General features: G+C 53.1%; 1 protein-coding gene across 5 annotated transcripts in view; it reads left to right on the top strand.

Moving 5' to 3' along the window:
- Positions 1-20,992, top strand: part of NEDD4L (NEDD4 like E3 ubiquitin protein ligase) — a 35,874-nt gene that overhangs the window by 10,319 nt on the left and 4,563 nt on the right. The window contains exons 2-19 of one of the 5 annotated variants that reach the window (XM_032676981.1): positions 3,835-3,908; positions 7,691-7,772; positions 8,268-8,306; positions 8,451-8,504; positions 14,675-14,725; positions 15,251-15,312; positions 15,418-15,520; positions 15,746-15,912; positions 16,182-16,314; positions 16,393-16,569; positions 16,751-16,825; positions 17,274-17,333; positions 18,211-18,342; positions 18,803-18,922; positions 19,095-19,292; positions 19,416-19,493; positions 19,945-19,999; positions 20,088-20,144. In XM_032676981.1, the coding sequence (XP_032532872.1) occupies positions 3,835-3,908; positions 7,691-7,772; positions 8,268-8,306; positions 8,451-8,504; positions 14,675-14,725; positions 15,251-15,312; positions 15,418-15,520; positions 15,746-15,912; positions 16,182-16,314; positions 16,393-16,569; positions 16,751-16,825; positions 17,274-17,333; positions 18,211-18,342; positions 18,803-18,922; positions 19,095-19,292; positions 19,416-19,493; positions 19,945-19,999; positions 20,088-20,144 (1,717 nt within the window). Of the gene's footprint in view, positions 1-3,834; positions 3,909-7,690; positions 7,773-8,267; positions 8,307-8,450; positions 8,505-14,674; positions 14,726-15,250; positions 15,313-15,417; positions 15,521-15,745; positions 15,913-16,181; positions 16,315-16,392; positions 16,570-16,750; positions 16,826-17,273; positions 17,334-18,207; positions 18,343-18,802; positions 18,923-19,094; positions 19,293-19,415; positions 19,494-19,944; positions 20,000-20,087; positions 20,145-20,992 lie in introns of all 5 variants that reach the window. The other 4 variants (XM_032676982.1, XM_032676983.1, XM_032676984.1 and 1 more) reach the window with 4 other exon arrangements.

The following is a 20,992-nucleotide window of genomic DNA, read 5'->3' on the forward strand; positions in this document are numbered from 1 at the left end:
GTGGTTCGTGCTCAAAGGGCAGGGAGATATTTGTTTAAATAAACCCTCGAGGTTTTAATGACTCAGCTGAGTTTCTGCGTCCCCCAAGGGAAGAGAGAACTTCCTGAGCTTTAATGGTTCTGGGATTCCTGCAGGAGACACTGGAGAGCTCAGTGAATGAGGCCGTGCAGAGAGCCACGTGTTGCTTAGATTAATTCTTTTCAGTGAGTGATATAAATAGGCCCAAAACTTAAATAAGGGGAGTAAAGTCCCGTGCAGCACAGCAAGTCCATTAATTTAAGGTTCTTTTGCGTTCTCTCCAGTGTTTCTGGAGCTCACGGGTGACCTGGTTCAACATGCTTGCTAAAATTGCTCGAGTCTGGCTGGCTGCGTGGATTTTTGTAAAAATAGATCACAATTCCCTGGGAACACTGTTTTTGAACATGCAGGAGAAATTCCCTGTAAGCAGATTTTCACGAGGTCAGGCCTGTGATTTGAGCCCGTTTCTTAATAATGTGCTTGGGCTGGGACTTGGAAGACAGACTTGTTCTGAGAGCTCCTTTAGAGGAAATAATGGGGTTTTTACAGCTATGTTGTATCCTGCAGTGAGGGTCAGAACAGGCACAGTTTGGTTTACACTCGGTGAGCAGGAACATGATCAACGCTGCCAGGGGTGAAGATCTGAGCTGGGTTCCCGGGCTGCTTGTGGGGAAGCTGTGTGAAAGGGGATTTTCATTCCCCTGCCTGGGCCAGGTGAGCAGGTGGCTGCGACCAAGTGACCTTTTAAGTTTGTGTTCCTGTGCTGAACTGGCAGAGGAGAGCGGAGATGTGGGTCACAGCCCTGGTGCTTGGTGTTGTTTGCGTTGCAGGACTGAGATTGTATCGAACACTGTTGGCAAAATCGCCGCAGACAGTTTCAAGATCAGTGAGATATGGCAACAATTATCCTGAGTCTTATCACATTCTGTCGCTGTGGCCTTCAGAAAGTCCCTGGGATGTCCTCAGAGGCCGCGCTCTTCACTTGGGGTCCTCCTGGCTGGTCTCACCTGGGGGTGAGGGCACGAGGTTTAGGACCAGCCTGACATGCTTAGACCTTGCTGCAGCCAGCACTCTGGTTGTGTAGGTGACAAATCCTTTATTTGGCTTTGAAACTGCAGATCCTGGTTATTCGGGTGTTTGGGTGACCGTGTGCCCTGTCCGGCACACCATGCTCTGTGTGTGTGGGGGGGTTTCCTTCAGGAAACCACTGGCTTAAAGACTGTTGTCTTTTCCATTCCGATGTGTTTTGCCAGCAGAACCCCGAGTTAAAGATCTGTTGTCTGTCTTTAGCACGTTGTGTTTTGCAAACAGTAAAACTTCACGATAAAACCAGAGCCGGGGCGCTCAGCGGCCGAAACCGGATCCGCGGAGTCTCGGCACGCAGGTAACATTCCAGCGGGATCTGGTTTCCCTCCTCCCCGCCAGTGGAAATTTACCTCGCTGGCGCCTGCCGTGGGTCGGAATCCAAAATGTCTCGGCGGGGAGAGCAGGGAAAAAAAAGCGCCCAACCCCAGCCCGGCCTCCCCCGGCGGCGCGGCTCGGGTGCAGCTCCTCCGGGGTGAGACACAGGCGGGGTGACAACCGGGACTGTGGGGGCCTGGGTAAGTGCACCTTGGGGGACCCTCAGGTGACAACCTGCTGGCCCCACCCTCGGAGAGCGGAGAGGGAACTCGTCGCTCCGGTGGGGTCGGACTCGGAGGTGGGTTTTGAAGCGTTGAATCCGCTCCGCTCCGCGGGGCCGCTGTGCAGATATCGGTTCGCATCGACCCTCGCGCCTTTCCCACTTGTCTGGCTCGTTGGAACCAGCCCAGCTCTAATTTTAGGCCCCCATCATCGATCGGTATTTTGGGCAGTTCTCCTGTCTGGCCTCCTTACACCGTGCCTGGCTGGGGACTCCTTTCAGTGGGCAGTTGGAACATCCAGATGTGCATTCCAAACCTCCACAGCTGCCTCTCCTGGATCACCGGTTGGGGCACTGTGCTCAGCCCGTGTTCTTTCCCTTTTGTTGCCATAACTCATCTCTAAACTTCCCAGCTCCGGGGTGTTTTATTAATCCAAGGGCAGGACTTAATGAGTTTTATGTGAGTGCTTTAATGGGTGCTAGGAGTGACTTAGCTTTTCAGAGCAGCTGGAGGAGTGAACGCGCTTAACAAAGAATTAACAAATTGTGAATCATCCAGATAAACATTCCTACAGAAGCCTCTTGAATCTCTGAAGGCATCTGCGTTCCTTCATGTGTTTTCTGAGGTGAGTTGGGGTTTGTTCACTGCGGGTGAAGTCTGGGGTTTGCTGCATAATTGGCTCCCGCTTCCCAAGCTTGGTTCCACCTAAACCAGCCGAGTCCCCTAAAATGGCAGCAGAGAACACCCAACCTGTGTAAAGGTTACCCTTTAGCAAAGGGGAGAACTGTGTAACCTCTGACATGTTTGGAGGAGGCAGGAGAGCACAGCCTGGGTGTTAATGATTGGACAGAAGCCGGCGTGGCCGTGGTTGGTGGTGGAGCTCGGCGCTAATCGCTAACCAGGCCCTGCCACGGTGGGGGCAGGACGGCAGCGTGGGCAGGGAGGGCTGTGCCAGGGCAGGCAGCTGCAGTGTCCCCGGGGTGCTGCTGGGTGGGGTGGGGTGGCGAGCAGATGAGGAGGGAGGGGAGGAGGATCCCAAGGTTGTGTCCGGGAGTCTTCCACCTCGGTGGGACGTCTCTCCGCTTGTTGCTGACTCCAGGAGATGTTGGATACAGTTGCCAGAAAATGACAGTATGTTATCACTGATGGAGGTCTTTCAGTGGAGATGCTGAAGGGGTGGTAAACTGTGCTCCCGGGGAACTCTGCTCCCGTGGCGTGTTCCTGCTTCCCTGATCCGGGTCCCGCTGAGCCGAGTGTCTGATCAGCCTTGTCAGCCTGCCCTGCTCCCTCCTGTTCCTCTGCGTGGCAGTCGGGACTCCAGCTGGATGGTTGTTGTCCTTCAGACCCGTTCCATTCTCCTTAACCCTCCAGCTCTGACTCCTTGTCTCTGCTTGTGCCTGGGGATCACTTCATTATTTGGGGGTGCTGCTCCTGCCCTTGCCCGGGCACCAGAGCCGTGTCTGGGGCTGCCTGAAGCAAAGAGCCCGGGAGGAACCTGCGGGGAAGTGTCATTGTTTTCTCAACGGGCTTCGAGGGACGGAGGCTCAAGTTACCGTAACCGGATCTGGGATCTTGCAGCCCGGGGAGGGTGATCAGAGCAGGGGAGGTATCACCGACACGGGCTCGGAGGAACCTGGTTGTGCAGGAGCCTTTCCAGCTTCCAGTTCGGTAGGAAAAAAAACCCAAACCCAAACAAACATTTTTACCTAACTGAGCATCAGGCTGATGCTCCAGCTGAACGCTGGTTTGGGGGTTTTGAGCTCCCTACGTGCTGAGACAGGTTTAAAGAAATCATGTGAAGGATTTATTTTGAACCCTGCGTCTTTATTTTTTCCACCTCAGAACGAAAGCGTCATGAATCTTTTCCCTTGCCTTCGAAGAGCTGTAGCAGTGCAGAAGGAATTTTGTGGGGTGTGGACCGTTTAGGATGGGAAATGGCCCCGTTCAGCAAATCCCCTTCTGGTTTTATTGCTGTTATTGTTACATTATTCTGGCGCTGATGTGATTACTGTTATCTCCTCTGCTTTCATTGAACTCTAAACAGCTCTGCATTCAGATAAACCTCCTCCTGAGAGGTTCTTCTTTTCCACACCCTCCCTAGGAGAGACTCCTGCTGTCTCTTCACCTCTTGCCAACTGTTGATCTCCAGAATGGAACTGCAAGAAGCATTAAACCCTTTCCTTTTCTGTTGCAGGAGGAGTCTCGCATCCTCAGGGTGAAGGTGGTCTCTGGCATCGACCTGGCCAAAAAAGACATCTTTGGAGCCAGGTGGGTGCTGGGCTGGGGCTGTTTGATGGGCTGGGCACCACGGGGAGCCCTTCCCGAAGAGCCAACCAGGTACCAGCTGGGGGAGAAGCTGCTCCTGGAGCCAAAACGAACCCAAAACCGTTAATTGTCTTTTTTGGAAAGAAAAATTAGACCTGCTGTCTCAAGCCTAAGCGTGAGGAAAGGCTTTGCTGCAAATGTCCCAGTCTACTTGGAAGGCTTTTATCAGCTTGAAATCAGCCGTATCCAGCTTTAGCTTTTATTGAAATGACGAATTTCTTCATGTATAAATGAGCCTCCCCGTGGCTTTTCCTGTATTTCTTTAACGGTGCTTACAAACTGTTCATTGGCTTGCTTTTTTGGGGGTTCTTTTTGCCTCAGGAAATAATTTTGGTGGCAGCTAAGGAGGTTTCAGGAGACTGATGGGGGTGCCTTAGTTGCTGCTTTTTTTGCCTCCTCAATGATGAAGTGGAAATTGTGGCTGCCTGGAAGCTGGAAAGGTCAAGTGCTTTTCGTGGATGTTTTCCGTGGACAGGGAGCTGTTCTTCTAGTGACACGAGGGTTTCTTAGGGTGATAAACCTCTGGGTTTATCACTTTTACCTGCTCTTTTCTGCGAAGCCCTTTCTCCTGCTCTGCTCTCCTGCGTCCAGGATCCGTGGTGGAGCTGGGCCAGGCAGGCTCCAGGCTCCAACTCTCCCCCTTGGCACCAGCTTTGGGCAACAGCCCGTTCCCCTTCTTGTACCAACACAAATCCTCTGAAGGGAGTTGCTTTCATAAATTATTCAGACCATTTAAAAAAATAATTGGCTCCTCACGAGGTGGCTCCCCAGTGCTTGCAGCAGTGCAGGGTGGCACGTGTGCCAGGGGGGAGCTGGGCACTGCAGAGCTGGGCACTGCCCGAGTTGCAGGGCGCTGGGAGCAGCCCTGGGCAGGGCTGAGCTCAGCCACTCTGCAGCCAGAGCAGGCCTGGGAAGGAGGGGACGGCCCCCGGGCAGGCAGAGGGGGGGGGTGGCTTTCCCAAAGGCGTGGGGAACGCGCTGTCCCGGGAGTGGCACGAGCCAGAGCTGCCTGCTTCCCACGTGGAAAACACTTGGGGCTCTCTCGACGTGAGGAAAGCCCTGGAAGGCACAGCCAGAAGGGACTGGGGCCAAGTGTGTGGCCAGCGGAGGGGGGAGGGACGACAGGCTGCTCAGCAGAAATGTGCCGGATAATTAATTGCCCTTTTTAACTGTGGAACCTTCACGTCGCTTTTGTCTCGCCCGGGTGTGTGACAGAAGGGGTGCGGGCACGGGGTGGGTCTGCATCCATTCTGCTGGCACATGGGAAGGGTCAGAGAGCCCGGAGGCAGCGCCAGCAAGTCACAGCCAGTCAGCCGGGGAGGAGTCGGCGAGCCCGGGGGGCTCAGCCTGCCAGGGGCTCAGCCTGCCAGGGGCTCAGCCTGCCAGGGGCTCCCTTGCTGCTGCTGCCTGGCAGCAGAGGGCACCAGAGAATCTCCGCATGGCTTCCCGGGAAATCGGGCTTCCAGGCTCTTCACCGAAATGCGCGGGGTTTTACCCGTCTCCGCGTGTGTTACGCCCTTTGCTGGCACGGAAAATCGTGGAGGAGAAGGGATTCAAATGATGGGCAGCTTCTGCTTTTTCTGCGGGTGTGGAACCGGCGGTTTGCGCCGGCGAAAAAACAAACACAGGGCTGAGGTTTGAGCGTCCCCTTGAGTGACAAGAAGGCGTGGAAACACGGCCTGGGGCTAATCCGGGCTCTGGGAGCCCCGGGCAACTGTGGCAGGTGTGGAGGAGCCGCGGGCAGGGGGCTGAGCCCTGCTGGTGGCCCAGGAGGGGACAGCTGGGGCAGCAGCAAAGCAGAAGGTGCTGGGAGGGGGCCCTTGTGTGCCCCCAGGCTGCAGTTGGAATTTATTATGTCGTGCCTGTGGGTGGTATCTGAGAGAAGGAGAAGCATCCCTGGCTACCTGTGCCCACGTCCTAGGGGTCATAAATTCGGGTCCCTGACACCTCCTCTGCCAGAAGGAGCGGCGTGGCTCATGTCATCCGAACCTCCCTGCAGCAGTGAGTAATAGCCCAGCAGAACAAAGCTGAGCTCCCCCCCTCTCAGCCAGGTTTGGTTGGTGTTCTGATGACAAATCCCCCGTCTTTGGAACCAAGAACTTTTAGTCTGAGGTGATGACTCACGGCAGATTTCCCATCATCTCTAAAATAGGGAAGAACTTGCTTGGCTTGCTTTGGTTTCGCTTCGGAAGCAGCCCCCCCGTGCTGCCCCGTGCCCGTCCATCCCTGCACTGAGCTCTTGCCAGGCCAGCTGTGACTTCATGCAGGCCTAAAATACCGAAGAATCTCCAAAAAGATGGATTTCCAGGGTCTGGGGGTGTTGGATGCCCACACTGAGGTGTCCCGGGTTGGGAAACCAGGCTGGGCTGAGGGAAGGACCATCCCAGTCTGGGTGGAACTGGGCTGGGTTACTCTGATTTTCACTGGCCTGCTGTTCAGTTGTTCACCAGCAACTTAGTTTTAATTAAACAGACTTCCAGTGGCACCCACGAGTGCTGGGGTTTGGGGAAGGAAAAAAAAGCGTATTTACTCTTCCATCTGTTTTATAACATTAAAAGAGACATTTTTTTTTTTCCTTTGGAACACGTTTAGAAAACAGATCTTTTCTTTACACTTGAGATTTCCAAGAGAGCCAGAGCTGTGAAGGAATTGGTTACCCTTTATTAGAACATTAAGGGAAGGAGGAGACACCGGAGGAGGAGTTTGAGATGTCACTTTGAACTCCCTTTTTCACCCCCAGGCACCACTTCCCAGCTGCCTGTGCCGTGAGTCATTATCTGTAGCAGCTCTGGGGATAAAGCTGCATTTCTGGTGGAGTTTGGGTGAGGTGGGAAATGAGAGGCCTGCGAGGTGGCTCTGGGATTTGGTACAGAGAGGTGAGATTTTTGGGATGCTTGGGCACGAGGGATTGCAAGTTTGGCAGGTAAGGCTTTGTTTTCTCTTTGGAAGCTGCTGCTCCTTCAATACGAGAGCGACCAAGCAAAAAACACTGGGATTTCTTTAAAGTCTCGGGACTTTTTAAGTTAAGTGCATGCACAGGGCTGTCTCTGGGTGTGTTTAAAGGGTTCTGGCATTTTCAAGTTCGCAGGTTTTTGTGCACACCCTTGCAGAACAGGGAGACCAAATTTTGTGCCGGGGGGAGGCGGTTTCAAGCTCTTCAAGTAAAAATAGAGCCACGTAGGCCTCGGCTCGTTGCATTGTTCTCCCCCGTGTGCCTGGGCTCTCCTCCCCCTTTTTTGGGAGCTTAAAATAAGTGAATAATGCATCAGGTCACTGGCAAGAGCTGTTTGGAGGGTAGAAAGCAAAAGCAGTTCCAAGGGAGCCAACAGGAAGCTGTTCATGGGCTCCACTTTCGCAGGGCCGTGAAATAACGCGGTTTCTAAAGGATGCTCTGGGGTTTTTTGGGGGGTTTTGGTGGGGTTTCTTGAGGGTTTCTAAGTCATCAGTGCTCTTGTCCTGCACAAGAAGAGCTGGAAGTTTTACCTTCTCATGCCGAGGTTCGAATGAAGTGTGATAATTTTATAACCTACGATTGCCCGAGCTCGAAGAAAATACCAAATATTGAGAGCTGGCAAAAAAGAGAGTTGGCTGTTTCAAGTGGAAGTGGCTTTCTGCAGTTCCCACACTTCACTGAAGACACTCTTCCCTGGAAGTGCTGTTCTTATGCAGTTTGCTGGCAAATTCCCTCTGGAATTCTCCATTAAATCTGATGTTCTCTTCTGCAGTGACCCCTATGTGAAACTCTCCTTGTACGTGGCAGATGAGAACAGAGAACTTGCTCTTGTGCAGACAAAAACCATCAAAAAGGTATGAATATACTCTTTTTAATAGTATATTTTAATAGCTTTGGGAATATTAAGGAACACAGTTTCATGTGTTGCTTGTTGCTCCCTTTTGTTCTTTTTTTTTTATTATTTTTCCGTTTCATCCCCAGTCTAAATCTGTTCCTGGTTTTGTAGCCCCGGTGTTACTCTTCTGTTTAAAAATAATATTTTTTCACGGATCTGGAGGGTGAAATGTCTCCAGGTTGTATTTCTACAGGTTCTCAGTGATTTGCCTTGTACTCATTGAATCCTATTTATACTGAACATCTATTTTAGGATCATCTGAGTCAAACATCCTCCCCCGTTTGGTTCGCTCAGGAGAGAATTTCTGGATCATTTGATGACAATATTGTTTCAAATCATTTTTATTACATTTTTTTCCCCCTAGAAGAACGTCACTTGCATGCCTGTTTTGATGATGGCAGACTGGCAAACCTAAAGAAACCTCAGCATGTAAATTCTGTTCTTTCTTTTACAGACACTGAACCCCAAATGGAACGAGGAGTTTTATTTTAGAGTAAGTCCCTCTTTGCTGCTTTACTCGGATGGTTAATCTTATTTTAAATTTGCTGTTCACACGTTGGCCTTAAAAACCTGCCTGCCCCTTGCTGGTCAAAATATTTTCCCCCGAGCTTTTCTTGTTGTTTGGGTTTTCTCGCAGGTGAACCCCACCAACCACCGGCTGCTGTTCGAGGTGTTTGATGAGAACAGACTGGTGAGTGCTTGGCTTGGGGGGGGGTTTGCTGCCACTGAACTTGTAGAATGAGGGTTGTGAAGGTCCTTTTATTAAACCCAAAACATCTGCTTTCAACAACCGTCCTTTTCCTCCGTGTTCCCGATAAACAGAGGGCAGAGGAGATGATCCAAGCTCTGAGGCGGGGGGAAAACCATCCCTGTTCCTGGGAAAGGAGCCACTGCTTTCCTTCCAGGAGCTCTTGAGCTGTGGCACAGCTCCAGGGTTTGGAGCAGCAGGTTTGCAACAGGGGGAGAAGACACCCAACTGATTATTTTGGCTTTACTTTGAAATATTTATTGCTTGAATGGTTCTTGTGGCAAGGCCTTTGCTCCTTCTCGCTGTTCCCAAATGCCCCAAGCACACTGTGGCTCTGTCCCCAGTCCAAACAGAGAAACTGGGGGTGCAGAGAGAGGCTCTGTCCTTGGGTAACGTGCTTTAGCTGCAAAATAAGATCCAGTCCCATCCACCGCCCGTTGCGTCCCGCTGGTTTGACCGTGAGAGGTCTTTGTTGGCCGGGAGCTGGAGCTGGAGCTGCTCGGGTCGTACCCAGCTCAACATGGAACTGGAGCTTTCTGAAGGTGCGGGGAGCCCGGTGAAAACCGAAAGCACAACCGGGCTACATTTGTTCCTCTCCTGCCGCGGCGCCGGAGCGCGACCCCGGAAAGAAGGTCCCTCGTTCGCGTGCGGAGCCCTTCAGCGCGAAAGGGGCGTGTTTCTCGACGCGGCCAAGCTGTGGTGCCCCGCGGTTTAGATTTACGGCTGGCGGCCCCGGGCAGCTGCGCCGGCTCTCCCGCTGGGGCCGCTCCTCCCTGATGGAAAAGGAGCAGCTGGGAAGGTGCCGTTTCAGGCTCTTGCTGGCCCTAAAAAAAAAAAAAAAAAAAAAAAAAAGGAAAAAACAAACCCACCTCCCCCCCCCCCCCACGCTCACATTGGAGAGGGGGAACCGGGCCACGTGACCGCCGCCATCCTACCCTATGTCCCCGTGTGTAGGAGCGCTGACTGCTCCTGCCCAATCATGCCTGGAATGCTGCTTGCCACTTGGGCTATTTGTGCTATCTGTCGCTCCCGGGGCCGCAGTGCCAACCGTTTGGCAGATGGGCCGCTTTTCCTCGGAGCCCATGCCTCCGGTTTTTAACTCCTGGCAGCGCCTGAATCGTTGCCGCTCTCTCCTCTCCGCGTAAAACCATGGCCCACCGGCTGCGGTTTCATTTTGGCTCCGGCAGAAGCAACACGGCGCCCGAGTCGGAGCTCCTCGACCGGCAGAGGGAGGACGACTTTTTCCAGGCGTTCCACACGCTGCCGAGAAGGACCGGCCCTCACGCCTTCTCCCGGCGCGGCGGCGACGGCGACGGGCCGGAGGGGGGCTCCCTGAAGAGGAGCGCGTCCATGTTCATCCCGCAGCTGCTGGGCGGCGTCGAGGCGCGGCCCACGCGCAGCTCCTCCGTGCAGATCTCGCTGCAGCGCAAAGGCGCCGACGAGGACGCCGGGCCCTGCCAACCTGCCCCTCCGGAGAAGCACTCTCTGCCACAGGGGACTCCCGACAACTCTCCGGCCCGGCCGGCGGAAGGGTCGGGGCAGCAGGCGAACGGAGCCGTTGGCTGTAATCGCCGGGTGGTTTGTACCATTCCCCCCAACAACCAGAGCACGGAGGCTCCGGCCGCTGCCCGGAGAGAGGAGGCGAACGAGGCGGCGTCGGGTCTGAACATAAGCGGGGTGAGGATTCAGCATCGGGCTTCCAGTGCGGATGTGCCTCAAGTTACTCTGCTTCCCTTGGGTTCGGAGGCTCCGGATAACGCCGCCGGCCCTGAACCCCGGCGCTGGTCCTTGCAGCATGTGCCAGATCCGTCAGCAAATTCAGGGAAAAAGTTCTTTGTTCTCCAGTTACAGCAGCCGCAGACGAGCGGAGCGGGCGCCGGGGGCGGCTGTAACTTTGGGTTTACTGGGACAAAGGGGGACAGATTGGTCAGGTATCCTCGGATACGGCTGGAAAGGAGCACTTCCTACCCCGTCCAGCCGCCAGCAGAAGGAATCAGCCCCACGGCTGACGGGCCGGCTTCGGAACCGCCCGGAACCGGCCGGAGCAGGTCGGAAATCCCGGGGAGCGATTTGGTCGAGCGGATTCCTCAAGGACCGGGCTGCCTGTTTAAAATCAGGCCGGATCAAAACACGAGGCAGCAGCACTTCAGGATCCTCGTCACCCGCGGGCCCGAAGAGCAGAGTCAGGGCGCGGACGGTCGTGGCACCCCCGGTGCCGGCGCCGCGGTAAGTCCCGCGCGTGCTGAGCTGGGAGCACGGTCCTGCCCGGCAGAGCCCGCTGGGCTGGAGGCAGCAGCACTGCCACGACCAGGGCTGGAATGTTCTGCCTCTGTCGGGACCGAGCCACGAATCCCCTCTGGTTCTAACCTAACTCCGCTCTCGGTCGCAGTTACGTCCGGCGTAGTATTTTCAGGTCCCGCTGTCACACGTTTCTCAGCTCAGGGTTGCGTCAGCCGGAACGATTCCTAAAAATCGGGGCGTTTAAACGGCAGATTCCGCCGTCGCGCTCGGTCGGCCGAGGCCGCCGCGCGCTCTGGTTTTAAAACCAAATATTTTGGCACCCCAGCTGTGGGGACGGGCACCGAGGGCGCCCCGGGCACCGAAACGCAGCCCAGAGGCAGCTGCTGCTGCAGCGGGGCCAGGGATGACTGTGCAGCTTTCCCGTGGGTTGTTCCGGCGTGACCTTCTCGTTGGGAGTAGAAAAGCACGGAGGATCCCTCAGCTTGGATTTCCAAAGAACGAAATAAACCCCAAAGAAAATAAAGCAGAGAGGTGCAGGGTCGGGCTGTGTGAGGGAGCAGTTCTGGGCAGGAGCCTGTCGGCCTGAGAACATCTCAGCCAGCAAATTTGGGGAGGCAGAAGCTTCGCTGCGTTTCTTCTCGATTCGCTGGATGCTGAGTGTTCTCAGACCCAAATTAATCCAGATCTCATCCCGAAAATGAACTGGTTTTCCCTTTCCTATTTATTGGCCCTTGTACCTTTCCAAAATCAGCTGTTCCTGGAGAACCCCCGTAGCCAGTTCCAGAAGTAGCTCCAGGATGTCAAACCGAGCCCCAGAGGTTGGTGCAGATGCGCCCCCGAGATCTGTGCAGCAGTTCCCATTTTCCTAAAGGCTCGGAACTCTCTGCTTCCCTCCTCCCTGCAGGGAGGATTTCCAGGCTGTGCCTGAAGTCCCTGCTCTCTCCAGCTGGAGGGGAGAAGTTGCAGCAGGGAAAAAAACCCCCTCCTCGTGGGGGGTTTGTGTGTGTGAGTGTGACTGAGGGGGGCTGTGAGCTGCTGCAGCTGCTGCAGCCCGATTTATCCCGCAGCAACCATCCCAATCCTGCTGCTCCCGGGGCCCGTGACCTTCCCGAGAGCTGCTCTGGGCGGGGGGGGGGGGACACACTCAGGATGTGTTTCATTACCAGCCAGGGTGAAATATTAAATAAAGGCCGGGCTCGTGTCTAACTGGGACAAGTTGTATCTGCGAGTTTTGGGGCGGATTCTTCTTCCTGGCCTGAGATTTGATGTGTCTGGGGGCTGGTTGTCCCTGGGAAACTGGGAAACACTTGGGAAATGGCATCTCTTGGACAACTGTTGGAGGGAGCTGACAAAGGCACCGTTGTTGGGAGCAAAGCACAGCGTGCCCTAAGGAAACGTTGCAGGAGGGAATTATATTCAGCTCTGGAAAGCCTGCATTTCTCACAGCTCAGCTCTTCTCTGCTCCCTTGGCAATGGTTTCAGAAGAAATGTGATTGTGAGAGTCCAGAATGAGACGTGCTCCAAAGATCCCAGCTGGGATCGGGACCTTCCTCTGCCGGTCATTTTTAGCACCCAGAGCAGAGCCAACAACTGCTGGTAACAAAGCTGTGCAGGGGGGGAAAGGCAGAGCTCTTGGCTGGAATCCTTCTCCAGAATTAGTAATTAGCCCCTGACAATGACATGGCTGCCATTGAGATGAGGGAAAATATTTACTCTTTCTCAGAATAACGTGTTCTGGTTGATTATTATGTTATGACAGAGAGCACCGTGGATCCTGACACTTTGTTTTGCTGGAGGGGGTGGATACTTTCTTCGTCCTTTGGTTCCACTCCCCCTTTTTCTTGGTTTCAGCGACCCCTTCAGCATAAAAATTCTCTTTTTCCGCTTCAGGACGTAAACTGATGCATTTGGTTAAAAATAAATATCCTTCAGGGTTTCAGTGCAAGCTCTGGCAAAGTCTGAAAGCCTGAGCTGGTGTGAGACACCTGATGGTTTGTGTGTGGCTGATGAGCACGAGGAAAACTGCTGGAAATCTTCAAAGACTCAACCTTAAAGCCCAGCCAGTGCCACCCCCTGCCACGGGCAGGGACACCTTCCACCGTCCCAGGTTGCTCCAGCCTGGCCTTGGGCACTTCCAGGGGTCTGGGCAACCTGGGCCAGGGCCTTGCCAGCTTCTGAGGAGAGAATTTCTTCCTAACATCTCTCCTCTTTCAGTTGAAACCCACTCTCTACACAGGTCCCCCTCTCTCCTTTTTGTAGGGGGCTCCCGGGTCTCCCCGGAACCTTCTCCGGGCATTTCTAGAGGATAATTCCCGGAGCCCTTGGCTGGAGGTTTGGAATGGCTCCAGGGAGCAGCGCTGTGATTTTTTCCTGGCTCCACACTTGCCCTGCCAGGAGTGCAGCTGGATATCTGGAGAGCCTCTGCTCCCTGCAGATTAAGGGCTTTGTTGACAGCTGCAGGTAGAGGGTGATGAATTCCAGCCCTTGGGCCTCTTTAGCTTCCCTGTTAAGGACAGGATTCATTCTTCTCTACTCCACAAGAAATCACCCGGGAAGTACCAAGGGCCAGGGTGAATTTTGCTTTTTCCTTTTTTTTTTTTTCTTCCCCTGTGAGTGCAGGACAAATAGCACGTGGCTGGCAGAGCCGAGAAATCCATCTTTAATTTTCAGACAAGTTTTCAGAGAGTCAGGAGTTGGTTTCAGAGAGTCAGGAGTTGGCAGTGCTGCAGGGAAGGTGTCAGAGAAAAGTGGCCTTTAGGGGTTCTTCCAGTGGATTTGGGTTTTTTTTTCCTCAACATCATGTACCACTGACCCCTCCTTGTTAAAACAGCAGTTCCCTTTTGGGGATGATTTTAAGAGGAAGGAATTCTGGCTTCTGGATTTTTTTTTTCAATAAGAAAAATTGGTCATGACAGAAGGAGAGTGAAACCCAAAAGTCTGAATATATCCAGAAGTCTGAGTTGCTGTTGAGGAGGAGAAGAAGCAGAAAAAGTAGGACATTTCTCTGAGCAGAAGGGAAAGGTTGGATATAAGCAGTGGGTTTTTTTGGTCTGTTGAAACCAGCAGTGGCAGTGCCAGAGAAGTAATTTAGGATTTGAATAATTGCTGTTTATTACTTAATCCGGTTAAGGACGGAGCCAGTTGTGGCTGTCCACGAAAGAGACTTTTAATTCAGATTTACGGCTCCGTTTTGGCAGTGCTTGGGACGCAGTTAAAAATGGGTGTGATGGGCAGGGCTTGAGCTTTTGTCACCCACATCCAGGTGCCAGTGCCACAGAAGTGACCCTTGAATTCAGGTCTTGATTTTTCAGCTCCTCTTGTGAATTTTGGGGAGACAGTCCCTCTTCCTGTTCTCCTGCATTACTCTAAACCCGGCTTAATTTGAATTTCCTGTATGCCCTTCAAAACTTAATTGCTTCGAGCAATTAAGCAAAGATTAGTGACAGCATTTATTTATAACCAGGTTGGGAAGATCCCCTGGTAAAACACAGGTTTTTTTGTGCTAGAAGCAGCGTTCTCACGATGGTTTTACCCCATCAAATGTGAATTTTACCGTTCAACCTCGATGCTGTGCTATGAGAACTATGTCAACTTGGCTGCGGGGCAGCAGCGCGCACTTCCCGGAATTCCAGGCGTGGCCGGGGCTGTAAATAAGGCAGCAGGTTATTTGGGAATCACTGATCCCCAAAAGCTGAGTGTCTCCCAGAGATGAATCACAACAACAATAAAGGGGTAGGAGCCAGTGTTTGGTGAATTAAACTCAAACCTCCTCTTTGTTGTGACTGGATTGCTGTTTATGGGTTGTTGTTTTTTTTGCTTTTCTGATGTCAAATGACTCCCTTTTCCTGCCTTTCTCCTCTCCCCGGTGCCAGACCAGAGACGACTTCCTGGGCCAGGTGGATGTGCCGCTCAGTCACCTCCCGGTGAGCAGAGGAACGGCTCTTTTTTTTTTTTTTTGGGGGGGAGGGTGGGTGGAAAAAAAGCTTCCTCGTGCAGCAAAAGGCTGCAAGAACTGTCTATTCATTATTTGAGCTCAAAATCGAATTCCCTGCTAGCAGGGAGAGCTGGAAGAGGAAGTAATTAAAAGTAATTAAGAGTAATTGAGGTAGGGGTTTGAATGATTTTGTTGTCAGCGGTCGGATTGTTGCTTGTTTCTGTTTCTTAATAGATGGTGTAAAGCTGGAACTTGAAATAAAGCAGGAGTGTTTTATCTGGGCTTGTGTGGGTATCTCCATTCATGGGTCCACATGCACAGGCATTATCTAAATCAGAAATCATGAGAAATTATAAGAAAGCTGAAATTTTTGTGGAATAGGATGTTTTCAGGATCCCAGGCTTTGTGAGACTTAGGCTTCGATGGCAGTCAGTGCCATGATCTGTGAATGTTCTTTCTGTGGCTGCACTTGTGAGCAAAGCCTTGAGTTTGTCCTTTTCTCCGCCGCTCCCAGACCGAAGACCCGACCATGGAGAGGCCCTACACGTTTAAGGATTTCCTCCTCCGGCCACGAAGGTGAGGGGAAAAGGCCTCGTGGCCTTGAGGAGACTTCCTCCTGCTGGCTTTTTTAATTCGAGGGCCGTGGAACGAGATGTGAGATGTAACCCCCTTGTCTTGCAGCCACAAATCTCGTGTGAAGGGTTTCTTGAGGCTGAAGATGGCCTACATGCCGAAAAACGGGGGCCAGGAGGAGGAAAACAGCGATCCCAGGGACGACGCCGAGGTGAGGCCGAACGCTCGAGGGGGTGTTTTGGGTTTTACTAGAGGTTCAAGTGCAATCGTGGGGGCAGCTGTGCCCTGGAGGAGAAAGGCCTGGAAGCAGTTGGTTCTCCTTGGCACCCAGCCACCTTTGGGAGTCCCTCCTTGATCGAGGGGTTGGTTTCTCGCCGAAATTCGGTGTACACGCGGTGAAAGGAGGTTTTTTTTTTTTCCTCCCTTCATCCCTAAGCACGGCTGGGACGTGGTGGATTCCGGCGACCCCGCGTCTCAGAGGCAGGAGGAGTTGCCACCCCCTCCTCTCCCTCCGGGCTGGGAAGAGAAGGTGGACAACTTGGGCCGGACCTACTACGTCAACCACAACAACAGGACCACCCAGTGGCACCGGCCCAGCCTCATGTGAGCACCAACCTGGGGCAGGGGTGGGGGGGGGAAGAACTCACCTCTAAACCATGGCCAAGGAAGTGCTGGATTCTCCAGCCCTGGCCACGTCCTGGGCTGGGCTGCACGGGGTTCTGGGCCACCTTGTCTAGCCTGACCTATCCACGATTAATGATTTTTATAACCAGAAGCGTCTCCAAGGTTTCGAAGGCGACGGACAAAGTCGGGGCTTAGTTTAATTCGGGTTATTTTCGTGTTCTTTTCTCCCCCCTCCCACCGCCCTGCAGCGACGTGGGGTCGGACTCCGACAACAACATCAGGCAGATCAACCAGGAGGCAGCTCACCGGCGGTTCCGCTCGCGGCGGCACATCAGTGAGGACTTGGAGCCGGAGCCCGCGGAGAGCGGGGACGTTGCCGAGGTGGGCGCTGAGCCTCGAACCTCTACGACGTGAAAGGCTCTGTGTAAATCCTGAACTCGTTTCCTTCTGTTTTGTCAGCCTTGGGAAACCATCTCCGAGGAGGCGAGTGCCAGTGGAGATTCCTTGAGCTTGGCCCTGCCACCCCCTCCTGCGTCCCCGGTGTCCCGGACCAGTCCCCAGGAGCTGTCGGAGGAGCTGAGCAGGAGACTCCAGGTCACTCCCGATTCCAACGGGGAGCAACTCGGCTCTTTGATTGTACGTGCTGCGCTGCTCTTCCTGGCAACCTCTGCTGCTCAAATGTGCTGTTGTTTGGGATAATCTGAGTCCCTCGGGCTGCTCTCAGGACAACCTGAGTTAGCAGCGCCTTCCAAAAAAATCCCAAAGGAAAGAGGAAAAAAAAAAACCCCAAAAACGGTCTCTTTTGTTTCTCTTCCAGCAAAGAGAACCTTCATCGAGGCTGAGGTCGTGCAGCGTCACGGACGCAGTGGCTGAGCAGTCTCAGTTAGCCCTGGTAAGCCCAAAGCTCAATTTGAGATCTCCCTTTTTGGCTGGGCCTTCTCTGCTTCTGAACAACACCCGGCCTTGCACCGGCTCTGCTGAGACACAGACTGCAGCAGCCACGGCCCCCTCCCGGCCAGGTGGCCCATAAATTGATTTACTTGCCATCTATAAATCCATGCAACGTCCCAAAGGAGTTGGACCTTTGCCTGGTCGCAGATTTAATCCTTCTTGGGCCAGTGATCATTTGTGGCAACCAAGTGCATTCTTTTCTTCCTGACTGCAGCACTTGGAGGTTTCTGGCTTGGTTGCCGGTGGCCGACGGCTTTTACTTCTGCCACTCTCTTAAACCTTCTTCCCATCTAATCACTCTCTCTTAAATGTGATTGTGATTCCTCGCCCCTAAAGATGTGACCCGTGGCCTTCCCCGGTAAATCTGTGTCTCATTCATTGTTTAACAGCAGAGTGGCCCCTCTAGGAGAGCTCGTTCTTCAACTCTCACGGGTGGAGAGGAGCCGACGGTAATAAAACTCTTTATCAAGCGCTATCTCTAAATCAAATGTAGGCCTTGGACAATGAGGGATTTTTTTTCTTCACAATGAATGAAATACAGGCACAGAGTTACCCATTCTTGTCTCAGATTGTCTCAGGATTTCTCAGAACGCTGCATTAATTTTCACTCTGGAAGTTGCTCTTCGTTTGAGGGCCGTGGAGGGTCAGCGACGCGTCGCAGAGCTCTTCGTGGTCTTATTTAATGCCAGTGTCTTTTCCCAGCGCTTGATCAGCGTTCCAAGGCTGGGTTTGTAGTTTGATCACCCAGTAAAACTCTCCAAGTGCTCTGCTGAAAGTGTAACCCAAGGAAAGTGGGCTTAATTTCTATTGGACTCTGCCAAAACCATCCCGTTCTTTAACCCGATTAACTGTCAGTCTGAAGTGAGTTGTTTCATGGAAATCACTTAGAGTTTGTACTTTTCCTCATCTGTTTCCCTCCATTTTCCAGTCTCTTGGCTGCAGGGTTATTTGACTCTTACTCATCCCAACTGATAAAATTCAAACAAAAAAAAAATCCACCTTTCTAAGCCAAACTCGTTAAAACGCCGAGTTCCTTTTTGTCGCCGCGCGGAACCGGCGGGTTAAAAACTTTGAGGGCTGTTTGAGGCACCCGAACCTGTGCCAGACTTGATCCAAAGGGAGAGAGAGAGAAAAATCATTTGGGAGAAAAAAAACTCCTTCGACTCAAAGGGCTTGTGTGAAATGAGACCAGAAATGGTGGTTGTGCTTGGGAACGACCTCAGTCCACAAGTTGCTTTTTTTTTAAAAGATGATAGACTTGGAAATGTTTTTAGCTGTTATAAAATAATGACCTCAAGAGTCAAATGATGTTTCTTGCCCGAGCAGCCCTCCGTGGCCTACGTGCACACCACCCCCGGGCTGCCCTCGGGCTGGGAGGAGCGGAAGGACACCAAGGGCAGGACCTACTACGTGAACCACAACAACCGCACCACGACGTGGACACGGCCCATCATGCAGGTAACAGGGCAAACACTCCGGCTGGGGGCTTGACCTCAGGTGAAGGGGCTTCCAGAACCTCTGGAATTCGAAGGGGAAAACTCCTGAGCGTTGTCGTGACGACTCGGGCGCGTCGTGAAAAAAATCGCCGCCGTCGAGATGGTTTTTCTTTGGCGCAGGTCAAGCTGGTTGGTTTTCCTTTGGCACAGAGCAAGCTGGTTGGTTTTCCTTTGGCACAGAGCAAGCCTGGTTGCTGCCAGGGAAGGAATTTCCAGAGAGGGGTGGAGGGAACTGCTAAAATGTGTTCTTAGGCTTGAATTTGGAAGTAGGACCACGTATTACGTTAAATTACGTTAAATCCTTATCTTTAGGGAATTACGTTTAAGAATGGTGGTAATAAGCAGTGCCATGGGTTTTGAAGTGCCCTGGCTGTGGCTGGGGGGTGTCTGTGCCCTTTGTGACCTGGCTCTGCCCCCCTCAGCTCGCCGAGGACGGGATGGTGGCGCCGGGCACCAGCAGCAGCAACCACCTGAGCGAGCCGCAGATCCGGCGGCCCCGCAGCCTCAGCTCCCCCACCGTCACCCTGTCGGCCCCCCTGGAGGTGAGGACGCCCCTGGCTCGGCCACTTGGGATCCCCTTGCCTTTCCAGAGGGTGTTTCCTTTCTTTTTGAAGTCTCTCCCCAAGTAATTCCGGCGTTAATTACCTGTGGAATGAAGAGCTCTTTGCCTCGGGTTGGTTTCGGTGAGCAGTGGTGGTGTTTCCCGCTCCGCAGGGCATGAAGGACTCTCCGGTGCGCCGGGCGGTGAAGGACACCCTCTCCAACCCCCAGTCCCCACAGCCATCCCCCTACAACTCGCCCAAGCCCCAGCACAAGGGGGCCCAGAGCTTCCTGCCCCCGGGCTGGGAGATGCGCATCGCCCCCAACGGCCGCCCCTTCTTCATCGACCACAACACCAAGACCACCACCTGGGTAAGGGCACCGGGGGCCGTGCTCCCCTTAGTGTGGCACCTGGACTTTGTCTGTAAGGGCCAAAAAGGAGGTCGTGGATCTGCCTGGAGCTGTCGGATTTTCAGTTCCGTGTTTGCGTTCCAGGAGGACCCGCGGCTGAAGTTCCCGGTGCATTTGAGATCCAAAGCGTCTCTGAACCCCAACGACCTGGGACCTCTGCCTGTAAGTGATGCTGTTGGGGTCAACACCCCGGGCTCTCCTCTGCCCCTGGCCTTGCTGGGAGCTGGGAACCTGCTTGGGCTCCCCTGGGGCCGGCCCAGAGCGCTCGGAAAACCCACGGCCCCTTCCCGTGCTGCCCGAGCCGCTGAACCTCCAGCCAACTTGGACTTCTCTGCTCTCAGGAAGTAACAGCTTTCCCCTCAGTTTAACCAGTCTGGCTTGGAGCCAGGAGCGACCACGGAATTTAACAAGAGCTTTCTCCAAAAAAAAAAAAAAAGATTGCAGGGAAATCACTTCTCCTCTGTATTTTATGGAAGTCCACTGCCCGTCCCAGCACCAACCACCCCCTCTCCTCTCTCCCCTGCGGCCTCCTGGGAGATGAGGAAGGGGAATAGACACCGACACTTGTTTTGCTTATTTTTCTCTTCTGTTTGTTTTTATCTCCCCTTTCCAGCCTGGCTGGGAGGAAAGGATCCACCTGGACGGAAGGACCTTCTACATAGACCACAGTAAGTAACGCCCTCGGGCCCTGGAGCAAACAAAGAGGGAGGTGCCGAGTCCTGAAGTGAAAGCTCTGTGATTTTACTCTTCATTTAGGAAGCCAGGTGTTGATATGTGGAGACATTGATCCCAGAGACTTAGTGCCCTCCTACGGTACTGTACGCTCACCGGCAGCTTGCTTTAATTGGCTCATCAAGCTTTGTCCCTCTCTTGACTTGTGAAGCATTGACATCCCCCCCCCCTCTGTGGTTCCTTTCGTTCTCGTGGGTATTTTTGGGCTCCTCGTCGTCGTTGTCGATGATCTCGTGGCTTCTTTGGACCAACACGCGCCAGGAATAGAAAATAAGATGAGAAAAACAAAAAAAAAAAGACCCCCCCCGTGGCCACAGCGAGTAGCCCTGAGAAGGGCTTTGCTTTCAGGAGGTTTGGGGCAGGGCCGATTTCTGATCTTATTTCCTATTTTGGAGCATGTGAAAACCCGCGCCGGCCCCGTCGGTATCCTCCAGTTCTGTTAGTGGAGTTCTAGTGTTAAGTGATGTCTCCTCGTAGACTTGTCCTTCCCAGAGCATCTCGGAAGTGCTGTGTGAGTTTTGTTGGTGTTTGAACCCAAAGCCACCCCCCACGAAGGCCGGGCTGGGTCTTCTCCTTCCTTTTTTTTTTTTTTTTGGGGTTTGTTTCTTTTTATTTTTTTTTTTTTTGAAACCGTAATGAGATGTTTCTTCGCAGCCGACTCCCCCAACCACGAGAGGAGAGGTTAAAATCCGAGCTGCTCCCTGGGTTTGACAGAGTCAGGTTTGTCCCTCAGGCTGAGTAACAGCTCCCCCCTAATTAAGTCATTATTAAAGGACTGCCTCTGCTGGCTAATTAATCCCTAAAACAGAACGTTAAAGTCATCCAGTAATTAGAATTCCCCCGAGGATTTAGAACTGGTAGAAAGCAAGATTTCTTTGCACCTGAGTTCTCTCCCCAGAATATTTGGATCTGGGTGGTTTTAGCTTTTT

This window comes from Chiroxiphia lanceolata, chromosome Z, assembly GCF_009829145.1.
Source record: "Chiroxiphia lanceolata isolate bChiLan1 chromosome Z, bChiLan1.pri, whole genome shotgun sequence".
In the NCBI taxonomy this organism is placed as follows: domain Eukaryota; kingdom Metazoa; phylum Chordata; class Aves; order Passeriformes; family Pipridae; genus Chiroxiphia; species Chiroxiphia lanceolata.